The 25,082-nt window shown below is 45.3% G+C and overlaps 1 protein-coding gene across 4 annotated transcripts in view; it reads left to right on the top strand.

Moving 5' to 3' along the window:
- Nucleotides 1-25,082, top strand: part of RUFY1 (RUN and FYVE domain containing 1) — a 653,398-nt gene that overhangs the window by 536,406 nt on the left and 91,910 nt on the right. For 3 of the 4 annotated variants that reach the window (XM_029583262.1, XM_029583264.1, XM_029583261.1), the window contains exons 15-16: nt 15,449-15,543; nt 16,536-16,584. In XM_029583262.1, coding sequence (XP_029439122.1) covers nt 15,449-15,543; nt 16,536-16,584 — 144 coding nt within the window. Of the gene's footprint in view, nt 1-13,759; nt 14,006-15,448; nt 15,544-16,535; nt 16,585-25,082 lie in introns of those variants that run through there. The other variant, XR_003853338.1, reaches the window with a different exon arrangement.

Genomic DNA, 25,082 nt, shown 5'->3' with positions numbered 1-25,082 from the left:
ATAAGTGCAAGCATTAGTAAGGTTCGCTCAGTGCCTGCACCGGCTGTTCTCAACAACCTATGATTAGACAAGCCCAGCGCTGTAAGGGCTTGACATTATAAGCCATAAACAACCTGTGGCCATATATGACGGTTGCAAGAATACACAATTCATTTTGAGTTCATGTACAGCTGAATGTTTATTATTTTGAAAGTTTCTTGTTTTCAGCTTTCTCCGAGTCTTTATATTTTCTGTTGTTAGAAATTTTGTAGGCAGTCTGTAAATTTTAAAATAAATAAAATCCAGATACAGTATATCCAACTGGCTTACCATTATCCAGATTTGTGTATTAGAAATAAATCAACTATTTCAAGAAACAGATCAACTATTAAAGAAAATAGATCAACTGTTTGGAATCTGATGGGCACTTGTGACCGGACTGGCCACTGTCAAACCCAGTATGGCACTTCTTATGTTTATGTTCTTAAGTCCTTCAAAAAGAAAAATAGCAGATTGATGAGACAAGACTTCCCTTGACTAAATCCATGTTAGCGTTTTCCCATAATTGAGTCATTTATTTATCTTATACCTTTATAATCATATATATTATATTCTATCATGTTAGAACCTTATAACCACGCTATTTATTTATTAGGTATTATTTATAACTGTCAGCAATATATACTAATTCGTTAATTTAATTAATATGTTCAATGTTTATGTCCAATGTTCAATGTTAATTAATATGTTCAATGTTCAATGTAAACCGCTAAATGAAGCGATAGTTCTTGTTTCTTGTAAACCGGGGTGATATGTATTTTATACAGGAACCTCCGGTATATAAACCCTATAAATAAATAAATAAATTAAATCATGTCTGTCTATGTGTTCAGTAATTTTGTTCTTTAAAATAGTTTATACGATTTTTCCCAGCACTGATGTCAGGCTCACTGATGTCTAGTTTCCTGGATCACCTCTGGAGCATTTTTTTAAAGATTAGTTTTACATTGGCCACCTTCCAACCTTCAGGTGTAATAGACTATTTTAATAATAAGAACAGAAGAAATTGCCATACTGGGTTAGACCAAGGGTCCATCAAGCCCAGCATCCTGTTTCCAACAGTGGCCAATCTAGGCTACAAGTACCTGGCAAGTACCCAAAACACTAAGTAGATCCCCTGCTACTGATGCCAGAAATAGTAGTGGCTATTTCCTAAGTCAACTTGATTAATAGCAGATAATGGACTTCTCCAAGAACTTATCCAAACCTTTTTAAAATCCAGCTACACTAACTGCACTAACCACATCCCCTGGCAACAAATTCCAGAGCTTAATTGTGTATTGAATGAGAGAGAATTTTCTCCGATTAGTTTTAAATGTGCTATTTGCTAACTTCATGGAGTGCCCCTAGTCCTCCTATTATCCGAAAGAGTAAATAACCGATTCACATTTTACCCATTCTAGACCTCTCAAGATTTTAAAAACCTCTATCATATCCCCCTCAGCCGTCTCTTCTCCAAGCTGAACAGCCCTAAACTCTTTAGCCTTCCCTCATAGGGGAGCTGTTCCATCCCCTTTATCATTTTGGTTGTCCTTCTCTGTACCTTCTCCAATGCAATTATATCTTTCTCCCAGGACAAGCAGGATGGTAGTCCTCCCGTATGGGGTGACGTCACTGGACGGAGCACCATCATGGAAAACATTTCTGTCAAAGTTTCTAGAAAGCTTTGACTGATACTGGCACACTGAGTGCACTGAGCATGCCCAGCATGCCATGATCCCTGTGTCCACAGGGGTCTCCCTTCAGTCTTCTTTTTTCCACAATGCAGTTTGCCTCGCGTTGAGGAGCTCTGTGAGAGATTTCTCACAACTTTTCCTCACGGAAACACTTGAAGTTTTACTTAACAAATAATTTTTCCCTACACGGGTCTCCCTTTACGTACATTTCATCGACACATAGTGAGTACTATGCCCTGTTTTTCGGTCGGTTCCTGTCACCTCTAATGGTTTCCCCGGGTTACCAACCAAATTTGCAGCTGCTTTCTCCCTATGTTTATCACCCTCAGTCAGCCCCACGATGCTTGCGAGTGTCCTTCCTGCGATCCTCCACCGGGTTTATGGGGACTGGAGAGATAGGGACGTCCACAGTTACCGTTGCTGCCAGGGCTGCCATCGATGCTCTCATCGATTCCATCAGTTCCTCCATCGATTCCCCCATCCATGCCGTCAGCGCCCCCATTGGTGGGTGCCATCGACGCCCCTGTTGATGGGTTCCGATGACGCCCCCGTTGATGGGTTCCGTCGACACTACCAAAGCACCTAAAATCAATGCCCTCGACTAAACAAAACGCTCCATACTTTGGATTCTTAACCAAAGCCCCGTGTAATCCTTGAGTGATAAACAGTGCTAGGAGCATTGAAGGCACGGTGACAGTCAGTCACCAGTCGTCATCCGAGTCAGCGAGGGCATCTATCTCAGCGCTGGGGAATGACCGGCCCAAGCACTGTGGGAATCATAGTCACCGACACGGTGACCGTCTGCCACCGACGCCATCCATGACATCGGTGGCATCTTACTCAGTGCTGAGGAATGACCGGGCCGAGCGCCGAGGGAAACATCGCTACTGCCATCCTTGGTGCTGGAGAATGACCAGGCCGAGCTCCGAGGGATACAGCCAGCACCGATGTGGTTCCATGTGCGGTACCGGCACTTATTCCACACTGGCATCAATGTCCATTGAGCCAGTTGCGAAGCAGACCCGGGTACACGAGTCCTGGGCTCCTCTGCACCCGAGGTGCCGAGGCGTTCCCCACCAACAACGGTGCCGGGTACTGAGGCACCAGTAGCGCCTAGCCTGTTTCCTTAGCTGCGCTACCATACCAGCTTACAGAGTGGAGCCGGACGTTTACGTCCCTCAGGCTGTCCTCGATGCCTTCCGAAATCTACTAACACCAGAGCCATCAATATTCACACCATTGTGGCACCGCCTCGCTGCGATACCTACCAACGACAGCCTAAGTCATCGCCGCCGACTCATCCTTCTGCACCTCCACCATGAAGGGCGGTAAGTACTCTAATCCTGCTTCAGCAACAATCCCATCGAGACCTGGTCATTTAAACGGACCAGATGGTTTCGGAACGTTCTAGGTCAGGTTATCTTCCAAGAACCTTTGCATCCATCAGTCTCAGATGCCTTCGTCCCACATGCCTCACCTCAATATTCGCTTTCTCCACCAGCCTCGGGAATATGGCGACCGCCACATCTGCTTGCCGCACTCCCCAGCGTCTCCGGAACAGCTATGGCAAGGCATTCCGCCATGATTCACCTGAGGGCCTCCTAGAGTGCGAGCGTGCTACCCACGTCTTTATTCCAGTGCTGGCGCGAACCTCAGGGGCGTCCCCCTCGTGTGACGTCACTCCATCCGGGTATTTAGCCTGCCCATTTGCTGACTGACTTTGAGTTAGCAAGGATTGGATTTGTCCGGTCTACGCTGCTCTGTTGCTTCTTGCTGCTGCTGGAAGCTCGCTCTACCCTCCGGAGTTCTACTAACTTGGGTACCCACTCCTCGGGGACCCTATGCTTCTTTCCAGGTGCCTATCCAGTATCCAGGTATTCGCTCCTCGAGGGCCTGAGTTGTCTACCTTGGTGCCTGCTTCCATTACTTCTATCTGCTGGGAACTCTACCATTACAGCTTCAAGAGTTGTGAGTAATCTAACATCTACCAGTCTGTCTCACCTACAGGTCCTCATTGGAAACCTGCATCGGAGCTCCCTACACCACCATTGTGGGACGGGTCTCCTCAGCCAGGACCCAAGACTGCTGCTGCAGGAATCTACTCACTACTGCCACCTCTGGTGGACTCTACAAGCTGTATAATAAAGCTATCTCTGTTTTTGTGCATCTGAGTCTAGCCTGGTACTACAGTTCCCCGCGGGGCTCCTCCCCATGGGAGTGGCCATCACTGCAGCACCTAAGAATCCACCAAACACCTCAAAACCATAACAGAACCATATTGGTGTCACATACTGCTATTACCAGCTATGTTTGACACAACACCAAGGTAACCTCTATGACAGCAACTTGGGATTTCCTAGCGTGTAGCAGATGGACTCATTACAAATGGGTATAGTGTGCTCGTGCTAGCAGTTGGAGACGGATCTGACGTCAGCACGTGGTACATATACCCCTGCAGGAAGTGCAGCAGCTCAGTAATTTCCGTCTCCAAAGCAGTTTGGAGCTACCTCACGCTCGCTGAGCGTTCTTTCAAATTCTTATGACTAAATTCATAGAAGAATCCTACCTGAAGACGAGCCCCGCGCTCCTGCGGTGATACCATCGGGTCCCTCCCCCAGTTGAGTTTCCCGAGGTGATTTCCGTGGTCCCTCGGAGGTAGCAGCCTCGGTCCGTTGGCCGACTCACGGCAGGGACCTAGCCCCCGAGTGAGAAGGGCTCGGGCGCGGCATAGAGGCAGCCTCAGTCCCGATCCGTTCGCGGTGAGGACTTGGCCCCCGAGCGAGACGAGTTCGGGCGCGGCCTAGAGGCAGAGGGTGCACTTCCTCGAGCGCAGCGGTGACGGTAATCACCCTCTCCCCCCGCAGCCGGAGACCGCCCGGGCGCAGCCGGGAAGCGCCAAAGATCCGGTAAGGCGTACATCTGTACTTGCTGGTCTCCGAGGAAGCGAAGCTTAGCAGGGTTTGCCTGCGTGGCAGCCCGCCTAGGAGGTCGCCATTTTGCCTGCCTGCTCGCTGCCACATATGCCCTGGTTTGCCGCCTCGCCCTAGCGCTCAGACCGGACTCAGCACACAGGCGACGGGCGCGTATGTTAGGCGCCCGAAACTAATTGGGCGCACATTGATTGTTGCTAAGCGCACGTTGATAGGCGCACGTTGATAGGCGCACGTTGATAGGCGCACGTTCATAGGCGCACGTTCATAGGCGCATGTTCATAGGCGCACGTTGATAGGCGCACATTCATAGGCACCCATTGTTAGGCACACATTGAAAGGTGCATACTTTCGGCTGAGGGCACACCGGAGCGTACAGATACCAGGCGCGATGGAGCGTATGAGAGCCCATGCGTCCGCAGAGCCGGCACCTCCAGAATCAGGCATAAGAGCCTGATTCTGGAGGCTCTTATGCCTGATTCTGGAGGCCTCTGCTCAGCATGCCACCTCAGAGCCACACAGAGCGAGGAAGCAGACTCCCTATGTGCCCAATGTGAGGAGGCCCTGGGAGTTCCAGGCCAAGGCCGGTCCCAGCCCAGATTGACTGCCAGTTCCTCAGGGAACACCCCGAACCTAGCAGGCCACGGTGAGCAGCCAGGGAACCCTACAGACCTGGTGCCCCTACGGCTAGAACCTGCTTCGCTCTCCTGGGTGGAATTATTCAAGGGGATTCACGCCTTTGTCAAGATGCAGTCTGATCCCTGACCGGACCCATACGTACCGGATGACCCTGCCCCTGGACCCTCAAGACTTAGGCACGGCCACCCGCCACCCGGAAGCCCCACTTATGAGGACTCAGATTACTCTGAGGAAGAAGGCGAGCTCCCCGAGGAGGGAGAACTTCCCTCGGGGATAGAGCCGTATTGAACTATGAGACGCTTCTTTCTTAAGGAGGATCTTCCAGACCTGATCTCTCAATGCCTGTCGGAGCTGGCCATCCCGGGCCCAGGCACCCCAGGGGAACCTAGGATGAACCCCCTGTTAGAGGGCCTGCATCAAACGGCTCACCATTTTCCCCTCCTACAAGCAGCACAGCAGCTAATTGATCTGGAGTGGAATGCGCCGGAGGCCTCATTCAAAGGGGGTCGGGCTTTGTCTAGCATGTACCCCCTGGACCCGGCAACCAAGAAGCTGCTGGCGTGCCCGACGGTAGACGCCATAGTTAGCGCAATTGTGAAGCGCACCACCATTCCGGTGGAGGGAGGGGCGGCACTCAAGGATGCACACGACCGGCGCATGGACGCCATTCTGAAACAAGCCTTTGAGGTGGCAGCCATGTCCCTACGAATTGCAACCTGCTGCACTGTGGTGACGCGTTCCTGTTTATCACAAGCCAGGAACAACACCCCGGGAGAAGAAATGGAATCAGCCCTTTCGTTCCTCACTGACGCTGCCTCTGACTTAGTCCGTACAGCTGCCAAGGGGGTGTCATCCTCAGTGGCAGCCAGGAGACAGCTCTGGCTACGAAATTGGTCGGCCAACTCCTCCTCCAAGACGTGCCTTACAAGAATGCCCTTTAAGGGATCTCTCCTGTTCGGCAGCGACCTCGAGAAACTGGCTAATAAATGGGGCGCATCTCCATTACCCCGTCTACCAGAAGACAAGTCAAGGAGGAACCAGCGCCCTTTTCCTAGGCCATCCAGAGGTAGAAGCTCTCAACGCTTCAACCCCTACAGGGCTCGCTACCAAGCACCTCGTTCTCAGACCAGGAACCAGTCCTTTCAGACCAGGCACAACAAGAGGGGAACCGGCTCGGGTTCGGGTCCCCGCCGCACCCCACAATGAGAATCAGCCGACCCATCTGGGGGGAGAAGCCATAGGGGGCAGGCTGACCCTATTCTACCACAGGTGGGTCGAGATTTCTTCGGACCAGTGGGTCCTCGCCATTGTCCGGGAAGGGTATTACCTGGACTTCCTTCATCTCCCTCCGGACAAGTTTTTGGTGTCTCCTTGTCCGCCCCTCAAGAGGGCGACGCTGAAAGCTACCTTGGGGAGGCTCCTGTCCCTAAAAGCCATAATCCCAGTGCCTGCATGTGAGATAAATTCTGGGCATTACTCCATTTATTTCATCTTCCCCAAGAAGGGGGGGCACCTTCAGACCCGTCCTGGATCTCAAATCAGTCAACCAGCACTTAAGGGTCCCAGGATTTCGCATGGAAACTCTGCGGTCAGTCCGAAGTGCAATACAGCCAGGGGAGTATCTCACATCCCTGGATCTGTCAGAGGCTTATTTGCATATCCCAATTCATCGGGATCACCAGCGCTACTTACGCTTCAAAGTCCTGGATCAACACTTTCAGTTCCGGGCTCTACCCTTCGGGTTAGCCACCGCGCCGCGGACCTTTACCAAGGTAATAGTAGTGGTGGCGGCGTCACTCAGGAAGGAAGGCATTCTCGTCCATCCCTACCTAGACGATTGGCTGATCAGGGCAAAATCACCAGAAGAGAGCCACCGGGCAACCAACAGAGTTATATCTCTTCTGGAAAGCCTAGGATGGGTAGTCAACACGAACAAGAGCTCCCTACAGCCTTCACAGTCGCTGGAATACCTAGGAGTCCGATTTGACACCCAGGAAGACAAGATCAGCCTGACCTCAAGAAGAGATCAAAACTCCGGAATCGTTTGCAGAATCTGCTGAGCACCACTCGGCCCACAGCTTGGGATTACCTACAGGTCCTCGGCCTAATGGCCTCCACTCTGGAAGTGATACCATGGGCACGGGCGTATATGAGACTGTTACAGCGCGCCCTCCTATCTCGGTGGAGCCCACGATTACAGAACTACACTGTGCATCTACCTCTACCGGCCAGAGTACGGAATCAGTTACGGTGGTGGCTGCAGCCCGGCCACACGAGCCGGGGGTCAAAGATGTCCTCCCCAACCTGGACCCTGCTCACTACCAATGCCAGCCTGAGCGGCTGGGGAGCACACTGCGAAGAGCTAACCGCCCAAGGGCGGTGGAACATCAGCCGACTAGAGGCACGGGCAGTCAGGTTAGCATGCCTGCGATTTGCCCACAGACTTCGCAACAGAGCAGTCAGAGTGATGTCGAACAATGCCACCAAGGTGGCATACATCAACCAACAGGGCGGAACCAGAAGCCGACAGGTATCCTTAGAAATAGCCCCCCTGATGGCTTGGGCGGAAGCAAATCTCCAGGACATCTCCGCCGTCCACATCGCCGGGAAGGACAATGCCATGGCAGACTTCCTCAGCAGAGAAAGCCTAAACCCAGGGGAATGGCAGCTGTCGTCCACAGCCTTCCAGATGATCACGGATCAGTGGGGGACGCCGGGCATGGACCTACTAGCGGACAGGTCCAACACTCAAGTACCCAGATATTTCAGTCGCAGGCGAGATCCTCTATCCCAGGGGATCGACGCCCTGGTGCAGCCATGGCCTCAGGGGATCCTGCTATATGCCTTTCCCCCATGGCCCCTGCTGGGCGCCATTATACACAAGATTCAGCGGCACAGAGGCCTAGTTCTTCTGGTGGCCCCGGACTGGCCAAGAAGACCCTGGTACGCAGAAATGAGAAGACTACTGGCAGGGGATCCTCTACCCCTGCCTCCTCACAGGGACCTGCTACGGCAAGGTCCCATCCTCCACGAGGATCCAGCTCAATTCTCTCTTATGGTCTGGCCATTGAGAGGGCTAGACTGAAGAAAAGGGGATACTCGGGGCCGGTAATAGATACACTCCTCCGAGCACGCAAGTTCTCCACATCACTAACTTATATAAGGATCTGGAGAGTATTTGAAGCCTGGTGCGAAACTCGCAGCACCAATCCACATGCCGCTAAAATCCCCATCATTTTGGATTTCCTGCAAGATGGACTTCAGAATGGTCTGTCCCTTAGTTCAATCAAGGTTCAGGTGGCAGCGCTATCCTGCTACGGCCCCAGGAGCGACGGCAACAGCATTGCCACACACCCAGACGTTTCACGTTTCCTGAAAGGAGTCAAACACATTCGCCCGCCACTGAAGTGGCCAGTGCCCCTGTGGAACCTCAACCTAGTTTTGGAATTCCTAGCGGGACCCGCCTTCAGACCTCTCCGAGGCCTGTCCCTCCGTGTGTTAACCTTGAAGATGGTGTTCTTGCTGGCCGTATGCTCAGCACGCCGCATCTCAGAGCTACAAGCGCTGTCCTGCCGCGATCCGTTCCTCAGAATCACCCCAGGGGCTATCCATCTTCGCACGGTTCCCTCCTTCTTACCCAAAGTAGTCTCACACTTCCACCTCAACCAAACCATATCCTTGCCAACCATGGAAGGTTTGAAGACGTCGGAAGAAGGTCGAATACTGCGCCATCTCGACATCGGCAGGCTGCTGTCCAGATACCTGGAAATGTCGGAAGCAGTACGAAAGACGGACCACCTGTTCGTCCTTCACAGCGGGAAGAGGCAAGGAGAAGCGGCCTCACGGGTGACTATTGCTCGCTGGATCAAAGAAGTTATCAGGGCGGCCTACGTAGAAGCGGGAAAACCACCTCCTCTACGGGTCAAGGCTCACTCTACCAGAGCTCAAGCGGCCTCCTGGGCAGAAACTAGGATGCTGTCGCCTGCAGAGATATGTAAAGCGGCAACATGGTCCTCCCTCCATACCTTCTCCAGATTCTACCGTCTGGACGTCCAGGCCAGGGAAGATACAGCATTTGCAAGGGCAATCCTAAACGGACCTTGGGCAGCCTCCCACCCAGTCCGGGAGTAGCTTTTGTACATCCCATTTGTAATGAGTCCATCTGCTACACGCTAGGAAATGGAGAGATTACTTACCTGATAATCTCGTTTTCCGTAGTGTAGAGTGATGGACTCAGCATCCCGCCCGGCTGCCGATATACATGGGGTTTCACCTATTCAAGGTAAGCCATGTTTTCTTACATAGGGCATCCACCCTGTCGGGTGTCGACCCCTTCCGGTTGAAAACACTGGCGGTCTCCAGCTACTATCAATTGGTCAGGTTAATCATGTTTGGTTAATCAATCGGTCAGTCACACATATATCCATGAAGCTTTTGCAAGGAAGATTACTGAGCTGCTGCACTTCCTGCAGGGGTATATGTACCACGTGCTGACGTCAGATCCGTCTCCAACTGCTAGCATGAGCACACTATACCCATTTGTAATGAGTCCATCTGTCTACACTAAGGAAAACGAGATTATCAGGTAAGTAATCTCTCCATTGCTTCGCAACGTCCTCCCATTGCCAGCAACAGGACTCTGTACTCGATAATAGTCTGGCTTCCGGATCCTGATTACGGCCCAAAGTCCCAGATACACTACCTGATCTGCTATGCACAAGGTCCAGCAGACAGTGCCTCAATTGCAAGCCCACCTCGAGTCCCGGCGACAGGTCTCTATGTTTTCTTGCACAGCAGAGGGAGGTGCGGGAAGGATTTTTACCACTCACGCTCCCACGTGCGACCAACTGATATCCAGATCGCACCAGCTCCGCCAGTCAGGCAGGTTCCTGGACTTTCAATCTTGCCAGTTGACAGAGCGGCCATCCCACTGAGAACCAGGGCTTGGGGTACCGTTCCCCGGATGCAACAAGCCGAGGGATTTTAATCCCACTTTTCCTTCTTTCAACAGAAAGCAGGCGATCTCCGATAATCCTGGACCTCAGAAATCTCAACAATTTTCTTCCGAAGGGAAAGGTCAGAATGGTGTCTCTCGTCACCGTGTTTCCCTTACTACAATAAGTGGGTTGCCTCTTTCCTCTGGTCTTTCTATGCGCTTCACAGTGAGTCAACAACATTTTCAATACCAAGTTCTGCCGTTTGCACTACCTTCGACAACTTGGGTATTTACCAAATGCCTAGCAGTGACTGTTATTTCTCTACAGAGCAGAACAGCATTCCTGCTTTTCCTTGCATGAATGACTGCCTAATAGAAATCAGCCTAAGCAAGGAGCTCTAAATTCTCCAAGACTCACTATAAATCTTCTCAATTGGCTGGGATTTCTGATCAAGTACCATAAATACCATATGCAGTACTTCTGGGCTCTACAGTCGCAACGGACTTTCCGCACAACAACCACGCAGATATCCTGTTAAATTCTCACATCTCTGCACACATGCAACATGGCCTCAACCTATCAATTCTTTCATGCTGGGCCACGGAATTTTTCACTATCCACGTCACTCATATGGCCAGACTAGCCATGAGTAAGATTCAGTGGATTTTCAAATTTCAGGGGCTCTAAGCCGTTCAACCGCTTTCATCCCTGATCCTTATTACCGATCCAATACCAAATCCTCAGATGATCTTGGCCATGATCGCATTCATCTAGGGTTGGAGAGCTCGAATCCACATCTTTCCAACCCAAGATGCGTCTATTCCGCTCCATGAGAAGTCTCAGATCAACTTCCTAGAGCTTCGAGCCATGCGTTATGCCCTTTATGCCTTAAAACACTGCCTCTCACGCAAACCTTTGTGCATATAGACAAACAGCATAGTGGCAATGTGGTATTCCCACACACAAGCACACACAGGCTCTTATCTGCTCTGTCAGGAGGCCACACAGCTCTAGCCCTGGACCCTTGCACCTCCATGCATCTACGGGCCACTTATCTAATAGGCATACCGAACGCACTAGCAGACATTCTCCATTGATGTCTCTATCCTCACGAATGGTCTCTGAATCCATGCATAGCGAGCAAAATCCTAGCGCTGAGGTCAACCAACCTTTGACCTCTGCGTGCGACTCGAACCATACAGTGGACAGATTCTACTCCCTACACATACATCGAAATGCGTTCCCATAGACGCCTTTCCTCGCTCTGCAACAAAGGCCTCCTATCTGCGTCTCTTTCGATACCACTCATAGCTACATCTCTCGTGATGCTACAGCAGGGCAGGTTTCCAATGATTCTCATAACCACGTCCTGGACCTCGACAAGTATGTTTCCCCATGCTTCTCGACCTATCAGTCCAGTAACCAATTTGCCTGCCCACAGGTCAGTCTCATAACACAGACTCACTGATGTTCTCAGTTACTGGTAGCTTCACAACAGCCTTCCACACGTAAATCTTACATTAGAAATGGGCAAGATGTACCACATGGTGTGCACAAAAAGCTATTAGCCCCTTTTTTCTGCACCACTCCATCTTTCTTAGGCTATCTAGCATACCCTTCGGATTCTGGTCCCCAGACATCCTCCGCACGGGTACACCTCACTTCCATTTCACCGTACCACCTGGGAGTAGGGTATGCCCGATTAACGGCTCAACCCCTTATGAGTCGGCTTATCATGCATTCTCTACAGATTAAGCCTCCTCTACAATCACTGGTTATGGAATGGGGCCTACATGTAGTGCTTACAAGACTTATACGTTCCCCGTTCAATCCTTCACATTCCTATAACTTTAAAATTCTAACATGGGAAATTCTTTCCCTCGTAGCAATCTTCTGCTAAAAGGGTCACTGAGTTGCAAGCCCTTGTTGCATACTCACCCGACACTAGGTTCCTCCGTGACCGAGTGGTCCTCCATACTCACCCTAATATTCTTCTTAAGGTAGACACAGTCTCTCATCTTACTCAGAATATACTCTGCCCATTTTTCCCAAGGCCTCTCTCCCACCAGGGCAAGAGGGTTTTCCATATCTTGGGCTGTAAGCATGCACTTGCATTCTATCTAGACTGTTGTGCACTCCATTGAAAATACACCCAGCTCTTTCCTTCTTTGACATAGTCAAGCTGCGAGTTCCAGTGACTAGCAGACTGTATCGAATTCTGCTATGAAAAAGCAGGCCTTCCTCTCCAGGGGTGAGTGAAGACACATTCTTTAATGGACATGACAACATCGATACCACACTATCATTCAGTACCAATTGCCGACATTTCCTAGGCTGCGACTTGTAGCTCTCTTCACACTTTCGCAGCCCCTACTGCTTACATATGGAAGTCTATCAGTACTCTGCCTTTGGCCATCCTGTCTTGAAATGCTTTCTTCCACTATAATCCCCAACTCCTTCTACAACCACCTGCTGTGATGTCAGGCTGTCTCATCATTCCCAATAGCACCCCAATTATTGTGCCTGCGCACGAGTTGTCTGCTATTGGCCTGCTGTAATACGAGTCAGCCTTTATCTTGCTATTCACCCACATGTGAGGACTACCATCCTGCTTGTCCTGGGAGAAAGCAGAGTTGCTTACCTGTAACAGGTGTTCTCCCAGGACAGCAGGATGTAGTCCTCATGAAATCCACCCGCCACCCCGCAGAGTTGGGTTCACATACGTTTCTTATTTTATTTTATTTTTTGCTCGCACTTTTTGCTACAAACGAGACTGAAGGGAGACCCCTGTGGACACAGGGATCATGGCATGCTGGGCATGCTCAGTGCACTCAGTGTGCCTGTGTCAATCAAAGCTTTCTAGAAACTTTGACAGAAAAACTTTCCATGATAGGGCTCCGTCCAGTGACGTCACCTATATGTGAGGACTACATCCTGCTGTCCTGGGAGAACACCTGTTACAGGTAAGTAACTCTGCTTTTTTTGAGATGCAGTGACCAGAATTTTATACAGTACTCAAGGTAATTTACTCATGGCTTTCTGAGGGTTAACACGTGTTACAGTAGTCCTAATGTCATATGGGCTCCAAGTGTCTTTCTTTGGAGGGTTTTCTGGTTGCAGTGCATGCAAATATAATATACATATTGTGATATTTTTTACATAATTCTTAACTCTGTGCATAATTCTTAACTGTGTGTGTGGAGAGGGTGGAGGGTGTAAGGGTATAAGGTTCGCCTAGGGCACCTAATACTCTTGTACTGGCCGAGGGTTCTGGGGGAGGGGGTGAATATCTGGAGGTGGGGGCGTGACAGTTTTTAAAGTTTAGGTCGCTAGAAGGAGCTGGGCTTTTTTTGATGGGCCCAAAACAGAAACTGATTGATAAAAAGGAAGGGAAGCACAATAATTGTTTGCACAGGGTAGCAAAAAAAGGCCAGATTCAGAACTATGACTTCCTGACATTGTTTCTGAATCTGCCCTCTAGTGTTACGATTTCCTTTTTATTGAAAAAGTTTGCTTCTTGTGCATTAATGTCTTTCAGGTGTTTAAATGTTTGTATCATATCCCCTCTGATGGTAACCTTTTGTATAGAATGAGAATCTCAAAGGACAAGGGCTCATCATAAGATGCTGGAGGCAGGGCGGCTGTAAAATTATTTAAGAAAGTACTACTACTGTGGGAGTGGACACCTACAACAGACTCCCAGCCAAAACTGTGACAGACTTCAAGCATACTTTGAACATGAATAAATAAATAATAACAGACACAAAGGAGCATTTGTGGCAAGGTAAAAAGAGTACACTAGAGACTGAGTAGGGTCTGTGGCAGCAATACAATAAGCAGTCACTAATATGCATACTGAATCAAGTGGTCCTGTCAACATCTTCTGTAGTTCTGTTTACTAGTATAAACTGGGTTCATTAACCAAAGTATGCCTTTAGTACATAGTTCTACAAATCTTTTCTATGTATTTGTAGAAGTGAAGAAACTGTTTCATTGCCTGCCAGCTTACCCATATCTGAGTATTTTGGAACTATGATGCATCCAATTATGTTGAATACAACATACGTATTGCTCTGTGCAATAAAAGATTTTTTGTTGCAAGGTGAAGAATGTGTAGCACCACAGCAGAGCTTGCTATACTTTGTGGTTTGGCTGACATGATTGCTGTTTTATAATGTCTCATATAGAAACATAGAAATGACGGCAGAAAAAGACCAATCGGCCCATCCAGTTTGCCCAGCAAGCTCCCACAGTTTTCCCATACTTAGCTGTTTCACCAACCACCAAGTTCAGGGCCCTTGTTGGTAACTGTTTGATTCAAATTTCCTGCCATCCCCTGCCATTGATGCAGAGAGTAATGTTGGAGTTGCATCAAAGGTGAGCATAAGGCTTAATGGTTAAGGGTAGTAACCACCGCATCAAGCAAGTTACCCCGATGCTGGTTTACCCAGACTGCACAGATCAATGACTTGTTGGATGTTGTCTGAATGTAAATCCTCTTTTCCACATTTATCCCTGCCGTTTAAGCAGATAGCAATGCTGTATAAGCATTCAAAGTGCTGTATCAGGCTTAATTGGTTTAGGGTAGTAACCGCCGTAATAAGCAAGCTACCCCCACACTTATTTGTTTACCCAGGTTGTGAAGTTCAGTCCTTGTTGGTTTTGGCTGAATGCAAATCCTCTTTTCCTCATTTCCTCCTGCCGTTGAAGCAGAGAGCAATGTTGGAGTTGCATTAACCGTGCGAAGGCTTATTGAGTAAGGATAGTAATCACCAGGTAGTAGCCTTTATTCCAGCAAGCCACCCCCATGGCTCTTCTCTTCGTTCCCATCCTCTATTCTTTATGGATCCACAGTGTTTATCCCATGCCCCTTTGAAATCCTTCACAGTTTTAGTCTTCACCACTTCTTCCGGAAGGGCATTCCAGGCATCCACCACCCTCTCTTACATTCCTTGGTATCACTGAGAAGCTCTTCTATCCATCTTCGATAATTTAAACATCTTTAATGCAACAGCTTGTCTGAGGATCAAAAATTGTTCATTTTGTCTGCATAGCACTCTGTCAATGAGAGCAAAAAAAAAAACCCTCAATCTAAAAGTACTATCCACTAATCACCAATATTTTCAGTATTTTCATCTACCATTGGTAATAGCAATTATAACCATTTACAGTTTTGGCATAGGCAGTATATAAATAAAGATAAATAAATAAAATAAAATCATTATAGGAGCTGCAAAAGCTGCAAGATGAGAAAAGACAATTGCAGAAAATCTGTGAAGAACAGGAACAAGCGCTACAAGAAATGGGCCTTCATCTCAGCCAGTAAGAGTTCATGTTTTAACATATTTAGATCTGTTACTTAGTCATGACTCAGCAGTTAAGGTGGCATTTTTCTCCCTGTAAATGCTAAGGAAAATAATTTTGGACAAGACTTGATACAGAGCTTCTCCACCCAAAGGAAAATGCCATATTTGTTCTTAATCTCTGTATGCTTCCTGAATACTCTTCACACAACACCACCCCCTACCCCTCTTCAATTTGTATAAAAGTAATTCAAAATTGGGTTATGTGCATACTATTATGCACACTGAGCCCGATTAAACTTTAGAGCAGCCATTTATGTGTAGAAAGCCAGGTTTTGTGCACATAAATGATTTTGAAAATTTCCTTTATGTGATATATCATCATAATGAGACCTCTCAATCCCACATACTACCATCCAGAATACCCTATATTACCCACAATGTAATCTTCCAATATCATGTCTTAGATTTCCACAGTGAAACGTACTAATCTGACATGTTGGCATCAGTACTTCCAGTGTTTTCACCCAGTGTGACTTCCCAACCCTGCACACTGCCTTCCTACACTCCTTATAACTCATCCCCACCTTACATGCTGCAGCCACCACTACCTCTGAGACATCCTCAGAGTAATACCTTCCAGCTCGACCCACTGCCACTCAATTCTCCCTGTGATTTAGCCCAGCAAGACCTTACACACTGTCATTCAACACTCATTGTGGCAACCCTACAATGTTTAATGGTTTAATGTGGGTGTTTATTTCATATGGACACAATGAGTGACTTCCTTCCTGTCATTTACTATGTAACTATGTTTAGATGATGTTTTTTTTAGACAGAGATAGCTCTTAAAGTAATATTTTATGCATGTATATTAATATTGTATAAAGAATTTTATAGACAAACTAAGAAATTATAGTGTATATTTATAGATAGTGATGTTCAAGAACACATCTTTACATTGCCCAATTTTTTAAATTTTGTTTCATAAATTATAATTTTATTTTTCAGATCAAAGTTGAAAATGGAAGATATAAAAGAAGTAAATAAAGCACTAAAGGTATTTATTTAAAAATCTCTTAAAATCCAAATTGACTGAACAACCCTTGTATTAAATAGAAGTGAATGAAGAATAAAGTCAAAACAACCAAAAGGAATATAAAAAAGCACATAGCATAGGAACAAGATCCCATGAATAGCAAGGGGAGGATCCTGTATATAATAGAGGTGGGATAGCTAACATGTACGACAAGATCATAGAGCAGCATTTTGTGCACCATGATGGGAAATGACCCCATGTAAGCTCTTGCGTACACTGGAAGGAAGGAGGGGGAAGGATCCCTTGTACAGTAGAGGGAAGACAAGATCCTGTGTGCCAGTGAGGCAAGATCCTATGTACAGCATAGAGAGAAATATTTATGAGAATATCACAGTATGACAGGATCCTATGAACAGTGGGAGGTGATAGAATAGCATATAAAGCAGAAGAAGAGGATGTGAGATCTTATAGCACAGGAAAGACATAATTAGTGCAGAATCCCACATATAGTAAGGGAGGAGGGAGCTGGTGCGTACCACAGAAGAGAGGAACAAGATCCCATGTAGAGGGGGAGGTTCTAGAGCCCACATAACACATCAGAAGAAAGGAAGACATCCAACTAGATGAGGGTTGCACATTGCATGCTCATATCTGTTCCACAGTATGTATTTGTTTTTTTCATCTTTGACACTTATGGCAATTGAGGTTTGGTTAGAAGAATTCCATATTGGGTCCATCGAGTTCAACATCCTGTCTTTGACAGTGGCCAGTCCTGGTTGCAGGTTCCTAACAGATCCTATAAAGTAGATCTATTTCATGTTACTCAATCCCAGGGACAGCAATAGCTTTAGTCTATATTTATGGACTAAAAGTTTATGATCTTTTCCTACAGGAATTTGTCCAAACCTCTTTTAAATACCACTATGGTCTTGGCCACATCTCTGGCAACAGATTCCACAGTTTGATTGTACACTGAGTGAAAAAGTACTTTCTACTATTTGTTTTAAATCTGCTGGTATGTATGTATTGTTTGATTCTCAATTTAGACAGTATCAGGTATTCTTTTACCATGCACCCTACTATCACAATCTTTTTTTTTAATTTAGAGCTAATCTATTGTTATAGAGCCAAACCTTAATGCTCAAGAAACATAATGTAAGAAAATTGTATGTATGAGACCATGTGCATTTTAACTGGAAGAAAAACTGGATTTCATAGAAAAATAGAAATAATGGCAGAAAAGGACCAGATGATCCATCCAGTCTGCCCAGCAAGCTTATGATAGTATCTACTATGCCGTGCAGGTTACCCCCATGCTTATCAGTTTCCCAGACTGTAAACATCAGGGCCCTTGTTGGTTGCTGTTTGAATCCAATTCCCCAATACCACTTGCTGTTGAAGCAGAGAGCAATATTGGAGTTGCATCAACAATATGAAGGGTTATCGGTTAAGGGTAGTAACTGCTGCACTAGCAAATTGCCTCATGCTTATTTCTTTCCCCAGACCGTAAAAGTAGGGGCCCTAGTTGGTTACTGTTCAAATCTAGTTCCACATTTCTGCCCGCCATTGAAGCAGAGAACCATGATGGAGTTGCATCAACAGCATGAAGGGTAGTAACCACCACACCAGCAAATTTACCCCATGCATTCTTTTTTTCATTTCCATCCTCTAGCCTTTAGGGAGCCACAGTATTTATCCTATGCCCCTTTCAATTTTTTCACTGTTTTCGTCTTCACCACCTCCTCCAGAAAGACATTCCAGGCATCCACCACCCTCTCCGTGAAGAAATATTTTTTGATGTTTCTGAATCATCCTCCCTGAAGTTTCATTTCGTGACCCCTAGTTGAACTGAATTCTTTCCAATGAAAAAGGTTTGTCGAATGTGTATTATTAAAACCTTTCAGGTATCTGAAGATCTGTATCATATCTCCCTTGCACCTCCTCTTACAGGGTATACATATTCAGGTCCTTCAGTCTCTCCTCATAGGTCTTCTCATACAGACCCCACACCATTTTGGTGGCTGTACCCTGGACCGCCTCCTTCCGTTCTTTATCCCTTTTGAGATATGGACTTCAGAACTGAACACAGTACTCCAAGTGAAGCCTCAACAAGGACCTGTACAAGGACATTATCACCTCCTTTTTTCTTATTGGTTTTTCCTCTCTCTATGTAGCACAGCATTCTTCTGGCTTTAGCTATCGCCTTGTCACATTGTTTCACGTTCTTCAGAGTTCCAGACACTATTACCCCAAGGTCCCCCTCTCTTGGTCTGTACACATCAGTCTTTCACCCCACATCACATACAGCTCTTTTGGATTAGCGCACCCTGAGATGGATGACTCTACACTTCTTGGCATTGAATCCCTGCTGCCAAAACTTTGATCACTTTCCAGCTTTCTTAAATCTCTTTTCATTCTCTCTACTCCTTTGGGTATATCAAGTCTATTGCAGATTTTAGTATCATCTTCAAATAGATAAATTGTACCTTGTATCCCTTCCACAAAGTTGCTCACAAAGATATTGAACAGAACTGGTCCCAAAACTGAACTTTATGGCACTCCACTTAACATGGTTTTCTCCTAGGACAAGCAGGATCGTAGTCCTCTCATGTGGGTGACATCATCGGATGGAGCCCGGCACGGAAAACTTATGTCAAAGTTTCTGAAATTTTGACTGTGCACACTGAGTTATGTCCAGCTTGCCTTAAACCATGCGTCTACACAGGGTCCCCTCTTCAGTCTCTCTTTTTCCACAGAGCTTCCGCCTTTTGATTAAGTGAACTCTTGGCTTTTCTTCAGGAAATTGCCTTGGAAAACTTTTTCCATGATTATTTTTCAGTTTTTGCGCATTTTCTCAATGCCAGATCCCTCTTCGTTTCCCTTAGACTTCTCAGTCAGGTTTTTCAGCAGTTTGGTATGTTTAATTGCGCTTCCGTGCCCCCCGTGGTGGCAGTGCCTCGGTGCCCATCAGCATCGATTACCCGCCAATACCGTCTCTCAGTTTTTCCCTTTATTTTTGTTCTGCATGGCTTCATCTGGTTTTCGTCCTGATGTGGCCATTTTCTGAAAGGACTGAAACATCTTCATTCTCCTTTGCGGTTTCCTGTGCCCCTATGGAGTCTTAATTTGGTTTTGGATTTTTTTTTGCCAGGCCCTACGTTTAGACCGGTTGCAGACCTTGAAAACTGTGTTCTTTGTGGCAATTTGTTCTGTGCGTAGGTGTTCCAAACTGAAGGCCTTGTCTTGCCGGGAGCCATTTCTCCAGGTGACTCCAGGGGCAGTACAGCTGTGAACTGTTCCTTCCTTTTTACCGAAGGTGGTCATGGAGTTTCAAGTGAATCAGTCCATCTCCCTGCTCTCTCTGGACAGAGAGAGAGATGTAGAGAAGTGTTGTCTGTTGCGACCCTTGGATGTCAAGAGGTATATTATAGTAATACTGACATAGCTGTCTCATCATCAGTATCACATACCTCTCTGCTAGCCGATAAACTTAGTCCCCTAATAAAAAAAATCTTAAACTTACACATAAATCTAGTGCCCCCTGGTATTCAAGTGAACTAAGAGATTTGAAGAAGGTTCTGTGAAAAAAAGAAAGATCTTGGCGAAAGAATCCCAATTTCAATACTTTGGCAATTTATCGTTGCCTACTTACTAAATATAGAACTAACATTTCCAATGCTAAACGCGAGTTTCACATAAAAAGGATACATGATTTTACGTATAATCCCAGAGTATTATTTTCATATGTACAAGAATTGATAAAACCAAATCCTGTTTTTAATATTGAATCTACTGATATAAAATGTCAAGAATTTGCTTGGTTTTTTAAAGAAAACATTGATAATTTTATTATAAAATTAAAACCAATAAAGAAACAGAAGATTATTCTTGCGAGAGCAATAGATTGTGAATGGACATCCTTTGAACCTATATCCTCGACTGAAATTGAGTGTCTGAGTAGGAAGAGGAGAGGATCACCTTGCTGGTGGCTGAAAGGAATCAGTAAGTTTTTGCTTGGGACATTTTCTTTTTTAAAAGTATCGGGGCGAAGTTAACTATTTGGGAATATTATTTAGTGTGTTTGTGCTTTTAATAGTCAGTAAGGCAGCGAATAAACAAGTTAGACTGTTTGTATTTTTAAATAGTCAGTAAGGCAGCTAGTAAGCAGAAGTTAGAGTGTTTGTATATTAAAAACAAAAAAGAAAAAAAGTAGCCAGAAGCTAGAAATAAACTAGGAGCAGTGTATACTTAAGTTAAAAAGTTGAAAAGTTCAGTTACTCACCTTGGAAAGCTGTTAAGTTAGTGTGATTTGGTTTGATTAGGTACCAACATTTGTTAATCAAGAGAGCAGTGAGTCACTCTGGCTAACTGAAGTTAGATTGACAAGAGAGGGAGCAATTCTCAGTGGAGCACAGGATTTGGTGAGAGAGATAATGGTGGTGGGGCCGCTTGGCAATATTGATCATAATATGATCAAATTTGAATTAATGACTGGAAGGGGGGACAGTAAGCAAATCCACGGCTCTCGTGCTAAACTTTCAAAAGGGAAACTTTGATAAAATGAGAAAAATAGTTAGAAAAAAACTGAAAGGAGCAGCTACAAAGGTTAAAAGTGTGCAAGAGGTGTGGTCATTGTTAAAAATACCATCCTAGAAGCACAGTCCAAATGTATTTCATACATTAAGAAAGGTGGAAGGAAGGCAAAATGATTACCGGTATGGTTAAAAGGTGAGGTGAAAGAGGCTATTTTAGCCAAAAGATCTTCATTCAAAAATTGGAAGAAGGATCCAACAGAAAAAAGTAGGATAATGCATAGGCGTTGGCAAGTTAAATGTAAGACATTGATAAGACAGGCTAAGAGAGAATTTGAAAAGAAGTTGGCAGTAGAGGCAAAAACTCACAGTAAATGTCAGTGATATATATGATGAAATATGTGTAACTTAATAGACTTTATTGTTTTTGTTTTCTTGTAATGACATTGAATTTTCTGTAAGGAGTTTTCCTGGTAATAAGTTTTGAAAAAACTTGAGAAATAAAGAATTGAAAAAAAAAAAAACCTCACAGTAAAATTCGGCTTCAGGAAACAACTAAACTCTGAATCACTACTCCTATCATTAAACGACACCATGCTCAAATGATTTGACAACGGCCACAGCTACCTTCTAGTCCTACTAGACCTATCGGCAGCCTTCGACACGGTAAACCATACAATACTGATTGACCGTCTCTCTGAAATCGGTGTGAATGAAAAAGCCCTACAATGGTTCGCATCCTATCTATCACAAAGGACCTACCAGGTGTCAATCAACGACACTCAAAGAAAATAAACCTTGACACTGGAATTCCCCAAGGCTCCGCACTATCGGTGACACTCTTCAACATTTATCTTCTCCCAATATGCCACTTCTTCTCAAACCTTAAACTGACTCACTTCATATATGCTGACGACATCCAAATACTTTTCCCAATATACAACTCTCTGGAAGACACCTATAAAAAAACAGCCAACTACCTCACGAAAATAAAGCAACTACTAACCAACATAAGACTTGTCCTAAACATTGATAAGACAGAAATAATAATGCTGGATAGAAAGAACAACCCTACGCACATACCACCACTCAACATAATGAATCTCCCCATCACCCATACCCGCAACCTAGGAGTCATAATTGACAAGGAACTATCCTTCAAGAACCACATCTCAAAAATCAAAGACGGATATCACAAACTCCTAGCCCTACAACACCTAAAACCTGTCCTTTCCCCCAGCAACTTCAGATCTGTCCTCCAACTACTCATCTTCTCCAACCTGGATTACTGCAACTCCCTACTATTCAACTTACCTCTCACCACCATCCAACCTCTCCAAATCCTTCAAAATACAGCCACTAGAATACTCACAAGAACGAAAAAATACGATCACATTACTCCAACTCTCATTTCACTACACTGGCTCCCAATAAAATACAGGATAGACTACAAAATACTATCCATAATACACAAAATAATATATGAAAAACAAACAAACTGGCTAAGTGCATCCATAAAACTCCACTCACCAAACCGAAATCTCCATTCAACTAACAAAGGTCTATTAAAAATTCCACCTACTCGCCACAAACAACTTAATTCGGAAGACAGCCATATCCCTAGGAAGCCCCGAACTCTGGAACACCCTCCCAACCAAACTGAGAACACAACAAAATTTAAAAACCTTCAAAAATGAACTAAAAACTTGGATGTTTACCAAAGCCTACCAAAACACCCAATGACTCTATGCTACAACTTCCCTCCCTACCGGCCCATATAAATATGCAGAACCAATCCAAAGCATGTAATTTAAACTGTACAATTTAACAACCAAACTATGTTTATAACGACTAAGATAACTTTGTTAACAAGCACATAAACTTTTGAACACACTGTTAAACATAGAAACTTTGTAAACCGTTGTGATGGCGAAACTGAACGACGGTATATAAAACTCGATAAATAAATTAAATAAATAAAAACTTTAAAAAATATATCCGAAGCAGAAAGCCTGTGAGGGAGTCAGTTGGGCCGTTAGATGATTGCGGGGCTAAAGGGCACTTAGAGAAGATAAGGCCATCGCGGAAAAATTAAACAATTTCTTTGCTTCGGTGTTTACTGAAGATGTTGGGGAGGTACCCATACCGGAGAAGGTTTTCATAGGTAATGATTCAGATGGACTAAACCAAATCACGGTGAACCTAGAAGATGTGGTACGTCTGACAAACTGAAGAGTAGTAAATCACCTGGACCGGATGGTATACACCCAAGAGTTCTGAAGGAACTAAAACATGAAATTTCAGACCTATTAGTAAAAATTTGTAACCTATCATTAAATCATCCATTGTACCTGAAGAGTGGAGGATAGCTAATGTACCCCCAATATTTAAAAAGAGCTCCAGGGGCAATCCAGGAAACTACAGATCAGTTAGCCTGGTCTGTAGTTAGCCTGGTCTGTAGTTACATAGAAACATAGAAACATAGAAATGACGGCAGAAGAAGACCAAATGGCCCATCTAGTCTGCCCAGCAAGCTTCACACATATTTTCTCTCATACTTATCTGTTTCTCTTAGCGCTTGGTTCTATTTCCCTTCCACCCCCACCTTTAATGTAGAGAGCAGTGATGGAGCTGCATCCAAGTGAAATATCTAGCTTGATTCGTTAGGGGTAGTAGCCGCCGCAATAAGCAAGCTGCACCCATGCTTATTTGTTTTACCCAGACTATGTTATTAGCCCTTATTGGTTGTTTTTCTTCTCCCCTGCCGTTGAAGCAGGGAGCTATGCTGGATATGTGTGACGTATAAGTCTTCTCCCATGCCGTTGAAGCAGAGAGCCATGCTGGATGTGCATCGAAAGTGAAGTATCAGGCATATTTGGTTTACATATATAGAAACATAGAAACATAGAAATGACGGCAGAAGAAGACCAAATGGCCCATCTAGTCTGGGTAGTAACCGCCGTAACAAGCCAGCTACTCCCCGCTTTGTGAGTGCGAACCCTCTTTTCTTCTCCCCTGCCGTTGAAGCAGAGAGCTCTGCTGGATGTGTGAAGTATCAGTTTTTCTTCTCCCCTGCCGTTGAATCAGAGAACTTTGCTGTATATGCATTGAAAGTGAAGTATCAGGCTTATTTGATTTGGGGTAGTAACCGCCGTAACAAGCCAGCTACTCCCCTCTTTGTGAGTGTGAATCCTTTTTTCCACATTTCCACATAGTTAGTGTTCTAAAGATCAAAATCACAGAACATATAGAAAGACATGGTTTAATGGGACAAAGTCAGCATGGATTTACCCAAGGCAAGTCTTGCCTCACAAATCTGCTTCACTTTTTTGAAGGCGTTAATAAACATGTGGATAAAGGTGAACCAGTAGATGTAGTTTCCTTGGATTTTCAGAAGGCGTTTGATAAAATGATAAAATGATACAACTCATCATTCCCCCACTTTCATCTGCAAAACTAACTACTACTAGAAATAGAGCCTTCTCCATAGCAGGTCCTAAAGAATGGAACACTATCCCAATTTACCTAAGTTCTATCAGACTCCAAATCATTTAAAAAAGAACTCAAAACTTGGTTGTTTAGACAATCACTCACAGTCTAAACTGAATAACCTTAGTCCTTATTCCTTCTAAGAATCATCTAAATTGATTTGTAAACTGTTATCTGCTAATATGTTATACTCTGCCTTTGCTGTAATGTTAACTGACACTATTTTCTCACTTGCGTCATAACATGTTCCATGTATGATGTTGTTCTTTTCTGTAAACCGGGGTGAAAGCTCCCTGCTATACCTCGGTATAAAAAAGTCTCTAAATAAATTAAATAAATAAATAAATAAATAAATAAAGTTCCTCGTGAGAGGCTTCTAGGAAAAGTAAAAAGTCATGGGATAGGAACGATGTCCTTTCGTGGATTACAAACTGGCTAAAAGACAGGAAACAAAGAGTAGCATTAAATTGACAATTTTCTCAGTGGAAGAGAGTGGGT

The sequence above is a fragment of the Rhinatrema bivittatum genome, chromosome 18 (genome assembly GCF_901001135.1).
Source record: "Rhinatrema bivittatum chromosome 18, aRhiBiv1.1, whole genome shotgun sequence".
NCBI classification, from domain to species: Eukaryota; Metazoa; Chordata; class Amphibia; order Gymnophiona; family Rhinatrematidae; genus Rhinatrema; species Rhinatrema bivittatum.
This window is presented reverse-complemented; position numbering and strand designations above follow the sequence as displayed.